The sequence below is a fragment of the Lepidothrix coronata genome, unplaced genomic scaffold (genome assembly GCF_001604755.1).
Source record: "Lepidothrix coronata isolate B3197 unplaced genomic scaffold, Lepidothrix_coronata-1.0 Scaffold43, whole genome shotgun sequence".
NCBI lineage: Eukaryota > Metazoa > Chordata > Aves > Passeriformes > Pipridae > Lepidothrix > Lepidothrix coronata.
In genome coordinates, this window is record NW_016690223.1 from 1,139,929 (window position 1) to 1,145,836 (window position 5,908).

A 5,908-nucleotide genomic window follows, 5' to 3' on the forward strand; every position below is an offset into this window, starting at 1 on the left:
ATTCCCAACGCCAACCCTATCCCATCCCCAACCCTATCCCATTCCCAACGCCAACCCTATCCCATCCCCAACCCTATCCCATTCCCAACGCCAACCCTATCCCATTCCCAACGCCAACCCTATCCCATCCCCAACCCTATCCCATCCCCAACCCTATCCCATTCCCAACGCCAACCCTATCCCATCCCCAACCCCACCGCCATCCCCAACCCTATCCCATCCTCAGCCCCACCGCCATCCCCAACCCTATCCCATCCTCAGCCCCACCGCCATCCCCAGCTCCATCCCCAACCCGTCCTGCTACTGCAGCTGCATCTCCAGCACCAGCTGCCCTACTGCTCGTGGCCAAATATTTTCTGTAACACAGGCAGTCGCCTTGAATAACCTGTGAGTATTTGGGACCTAATGGCATCCCCAAGAAGATTTCCTGGATAAAAAAATCTGTTTTTTATAACCGTGCTCCACGATGTGCCCTCCCTTTCAGTTATCTCACTACTGGCAACACCTGGACCAGACCATGCAGCCATTGTTTCATTTCAGGAGCCTGTCGAGGTTTACTCCTACAAACGAGCCGCAGTCAAGTTGTGAAAAGTGCAAAACCATTCTTGCATCTGTATTCTGTCTCCTCTGTCTTGCATCTGTATTCTGTCTTCTCTGAATGGATCTATATATTTTTCAAATATTAAGTTATTTTTCTTCCGATTCTATTGATTAACACAAGCATCTAAGTACTGCAGTAACTGCTTTAAAAAAATTTTAATGAAATCTTTTCACAAAACAGGTCATGATAAGGCTTCAAGGAATCAAAGTATGGCAGTCCATCTCTGTGAAGTGTGGAGAAACTATTAACCATTCCTCTTTTTTTCTCCATACCTGAGCAGGAGCTGTTAAACTCAAAAGCATACCTATTTCTCCTTCCAACTACAACAGATGGTTTGCTTTCAACACTGCCTTCTTTTCAGGTCCAGAAACGGTTGGACTACATGACTCACATAGCAAAGGGTTAATTTAACCACTTGTACCCTTCTGGTACATCCTCTCAAGAAACTTTGAGCAAAACAGCTGTACCGGCTTGTAAACAAGCATCAGTTCACATGTGCCAGGGCTGGCTAGCAACCGGGAGTTATCCTTCCTTGGTCTACGGGGGCTGCCTAAAATAAGGATCTGCATAAAGCATATCCTTAAACCCAATCTTTAGTGGGACAAACAGGCCACCGCAAGGAACAGCAGTGTCTATCATTTAGTAATAGATTGCTTGCAAACTGCTCTGGTCCCTCAGGCACAACAACAGATGTCTCTCTCTCAGCCCATGCACAAATACCCATGTACCCACCTCCTTTCCAAAAATACATATGGAAAGTTAGGTGGTTAATAATAACCATAATTTCAGATACGGTTTGCCTGACTGTGCAAGATCCAAAATATATTTTGCGAGTTCAGTATAATTGAACAAGAAACAGGCAGAATGCACTAAGAAGTGGCTGATGCAAAGACTGATAAAAGATTATATCTGTGAAAATAAAGCAAATTGTCAAACCTGGCAAAACCGAGCCTAACTATCTGACACGGCGCACTAAGCTGTTCATGGCTAAATTATTTTTCCTCAAATTCTGAGACTGGGATAAATAAAGCAGTCATAATTCAGATTACTGGGATTACATATTTTCCTGATTAAAGACAGAATTAATTTTGCCCTCCAGGGGAAAATACCTCGCAACCCAGTGGGAGTTCTGGCAGAAATTCGGGCTGTTCCCGCGGCGCTGCGCCCGCCGGGACACGCGGCTTCCCCCGGCATGGGCTCACACCGCCCGTTCCGGCACCGTCAGCCCTGAATCCGTCGCAGGACCTGCCGCGGGAGCGCCACGAGCACCTGCTCCCGGTTCATTCCCAAGGCGCGCGCAACAGGCTACGCCGCTCTCTGTACTCAAAGTTTTCCTTCTTAGTTCTTTGAGCTGCACTAAGGAGTGTACGAGGCGCGTTCGGAAGCGCCCCTGAGAACGCTGTTCTCGCCAGCTGAAGTACTGTTGAGAGGAATTTAGCGGTAACTTGGGACCCGCGCGCTCCCGCTCCCAGCGGAGGAGGGCACAGTGCCGGGCGGCTCCCGGCAGGTACCGCCGCCCCCGGCGCGGCCTCGCGGGCGAGCCTCGCCACGGGGCCCCGCATCACCCCGGTTACAAGGGGGGAACGAGGCGCAGACCCGGGGGGTGCGGGGCCTGCCCCGACCCCGCCGGGGCGGGCAGAGGCCGCCAGCCGCTCTCGCTGTCGCGGGCGGAGAACGCCGCTCGCGGGGCCGCGACGGGCGGGGGACACCGGGACGGGCAGCGCGCCCCGGCCCCACACCGCGTCCCGCCCCCGCGGCCGCCCGGGGCCGCCGCCAATTGGCCGGAGCCGGCCCCCTCCGCCCCTCCCATTGGTGGCGGGCCGTGCCCGTCACGGCCGTGCCGCCGCCCGGGTGTAATTGCCGGGCCGAGGGCGCGCCCGCCACAGGTACCGCCGCGGCCGGAGCGGAGCTGAGGGAGCGGCTGCGGCGCCGCTCGGAGCCGTCCCGCGGGAGCTCCGCGCCTCTGCTCCCGGCCCCGGGGCGTTCGCCGCGGGCGGCTCAGCCTTTTCGCCCCGCTCTCACGGCGCGGCTCGCTCCTGCCCGGAGGAGCCCCTCTTGCAGCCGCGGGGCGAGCTCGGCGGGGGCAGACCGGCCTGTTGCCGCTGGGAGGAGGCACCGCGGCGGCGGCGAGCGGCCCCGCGCGTCCCCCCGGCGCGGGGGCGGGGGAGCGATGAGCCGCGCATTGTTTGCCCTGTAGGCAGCGCCCGGCGGGCAGCGGGGCGGCGGGCCATGGGCTCCGCGCCTTTGTCTCCCGAGTGAGCCGGCCCCGCACCCGCAGCCTCCCGCCGCCGCCCCAGCTCCGGCGACATGGACGTGACCGTCTCCGAGCTCCTGGAGCTCTTCCTGCAGAGCCCCTTGGTGACCTGGGTGAGCAGAGCGGGGAGCGGGGGGTGCCGCCGGGGCAGCCCCGTCCTGCCGGGGGGTGGCTGGGTCCGCCCGCCATCCCCCAACCCCGCTGTGCTTCCTCCGGCAGGTGAAAACCTTCGGGGACCTGGGGAGCGGGGACCAGGACAACCTCGGCGTCTACATGGACCTGGTGGACGGCGTCGTCCTGAACAAAATCATGCTTCAAATGTGAGTGGGCTCGGGAGGGGGGGGCGCCCCGGCCTCTCTTCCCCGGGCGGCGGGGGCAGAGCCGCCCCTTCCGACGGGCGAGCGGGGCTCCGGCCGGGAATCTTTCGCAGCCGGGCAGCGTGGGGCCAGAGCGACTTTCCTTTTGGTTGCTCCTTGAAATTAGCAAAAACAAAGGGGGAGGGGAAGCCTGAACTAATCCAGTTCCAAAAAGTATTCTTTAACTTTTTCCTAGGGTTTCTCTGGGTTGTTCGTGTGGGGTTTGCTCTTTTTTTTTTTTTTAATCATCGTTTTTTCCCCCATCAAACAGTTACATTTTCTCAGTTGTTCGCACATGCTGCAATGGAAGGTGTGTGGCAGTACAAAGAAGGAAATGAAAGTACCGTGTCATATAAAGCTTTACTGGGAAGATTCATCTGAACTTTGTCTGCTCTTGCATAAACTTAGATACTAAATACATAATTTAGAAAAAACCTTTCAACTTAGTGATACTTCCTCACGCAGCACTGTAACGCCATGTGTTGAGGGAACTTAGAAATTGGTTAAAAGATGAAGTGCTGAAAATACTGTAATGTCGAAGTGAATTGCTGTTAGGGCTTGTACTGTGTTTTTAACCACATCCCTTCCTGTTGCTGATCTGCTGCATGTAGGTCCTGACCATGTTCTCTTCTGTCTGTATTTGATTTTAAATATCCTGAAATATATCTGAGAGAGAATTTGTAGGGAGAAGTATTTGGCTTTCAGATGAGGAGACTTTGGAAATGACTCAGATTTGGTACTGCACTCTTTTAAGTGATGGAAATCAATTGAAGCACGACCAGTGTTTTGCAGTGTTAGGCCAAGTATTTAAATGAACAATTCATATTAGTCTTTTAAATTGTTAAAAAATAACTTAGTCTGACTACTCATGCCTCACCCACTCAATCTGCCAAGTTTTGTTACCTTCTAGTACCTGTCTGCTCCATTTGAGAAGGTAATGAAGTTTGCTTTTGGTTTGATGTTACCAACAGTGAAAAAATTGAACTGGAACTGAATCCATATCAGCCAGCCCACGTGGAGATAACAAACTAGCTGTGTAAAATGTTAGCTGAGTTGGAAACCTGTTGTAAAGAGAAGGCATAATCTCCAGCATTTCTTAAGGAAAAGTGACACTTTAAAAATATAACTTTTTGCAAATTAGAGCCTTGAGTACGAATGTTTAGATTCAGACTCGTACCTTTCCAAGTTGTGGAAAATGAAATTTTGATTTATGATCACTTTGTTTGGCACAGAGATGACCAGCTACACTATCAAGGAGTAGAAGTTGAGTCTGCTGCAGGTTTAACTAAACTAACACTGTTGTCTAATAAATTTATCTGATTACATATGCAACAGTGTTGTTATTTCAAAACAAGAAAAACTAACTTAGTCGCTCTTGAATTTATGAAGTTACATGGCTTTTGAGTGACTGTGGCATTCTTATGAGAAATACACTTTAGAAGAGCTTTGTCAGGTGGTGTGGGCAAACTTTAGTATTTTGTAATTGGCCATTGAAATATGTCTAAAGAGATACAGAGTCGTTAAAGTCTAAGGAGCAACTGAACAATGCTCTGGGGACAAGGAGTGAATGATAAGATCTCATGGAAACAAGGAAGATAAGCATACAAGCTGGCTGAGTGCAGTGACACTAGCTGACATTTGGTCTGATCTCATGCATATTATGAGAAATGCCCTGGCACATTTACTTGTTTTAAGCAGTCAGGTAAATAAGTTGGTAGGGTTTTGGTTTATTTTTGTCTCGTGGTTGGTTTTTTTCCCTAAAAACCATCTCTTCCAGTAGTGTCTCAGAAAGTGAAGTGTGGGAAGCACAAGCGGTGTGGAATAGGAAACTGTCCCATTATACACAATCGGGCCTTTTCCCCCCATTTTTTGGCAGCTTTGGCAGTGCTTCTAGTGGTGTCTAAGGAGTTTGAAACCAGAAGTTTTGTACTGAGAGCCCAGTACTGTTTAATTTAGGAAGGATTGTAAATTTATTTATGAGTCTCGACTCAGAAAGGTGCTCGGGAGAGGTGGTGACTGACTTTTACTTTTCCCTGATTTCACCTTTAGAAATTGCAGTGTAATTACTGCTTGCCTGTAAGTCAGGAAAGCCTTGCAAGTCGTGTTTCTGCCCCACAGAGCTTTCAGAATAAAAAAATTAATGTGTTCTTAGGAATGCTTGCTCGTGAGGTTTTTTTAAGTCCTAGTCCTGAAGATGGCTTTCAGTGCTTGGCTGGAGATTTCTTCCTGCTGAAATTGTATTAATGAGGGCCTTTGATAAATATGCTAGAATTTGATATTGCGTGCCATGATAGTGTTGATTGCTTGAAAGCACAGATGCAGGCATGCACAACATTTAGATAGCAGGGGGTAACAGGGTGTAAGAGTGGGTCTCCTGATGTGGATAGCTGTTTTATCACTCGTGTGTTATTTAATTTTTAATTTTTTTAACCAGCTTGCTCGATTACTGGAACAGAAATCACAGGGGCACATGCATTTAAACACCAGGTGTAATGTGGTGCTTTCCTGCAAGTCAGCATGTTTCTTTGAAGATTTTGAAAACCAGTGTGCAAGTATCCTCAGAGATACCAGGCCTTGATAGATACTGGAGCCCAGTGTACTGTAATGCCTTCGGAGTATAAGAGTACCGAGACTGTTACTATTTCTGGAGTGACAGGAGGGTCTCAAGAATTGTCAGTAGTAGAGGCGGACATGAGC

General features: G+C 50.3%; 1 protein-coding gene across 3 annotated transcripts in view; it reads left to right on the forward strand.

The window, feature by feature from the left end:
• Positions 1 to 2,864: 2,864 nt before the first annotated feature.
• CCDC88C (coiled-coil domain containing 88C) overlaps positions 2,865 to 5,908 on the forward strand; it is a 102,661-nt gene continuing 99,617 nt past the window's right edge. For all 3 annotated transcript variants that reach the window (XM_017813794.1, XM_017813795.1, XM_017813796.1), the window contains exons 1-2: positions 2,865 to 2,968; positions 3,075 to 3,175. In XM_017813794.1, coding sequence (XP_017669283.1) covers positions 2,909 to 2,968; positions 3,075 to 3,175 — 161 coding nt within the window. In that variant the 5' untranslated portion in view covers positions 2,865 to 2,908. The remainder of the gene's footprint in view (positions 2,969 to 3,074; positions 3,176 to 5,908) is intronic.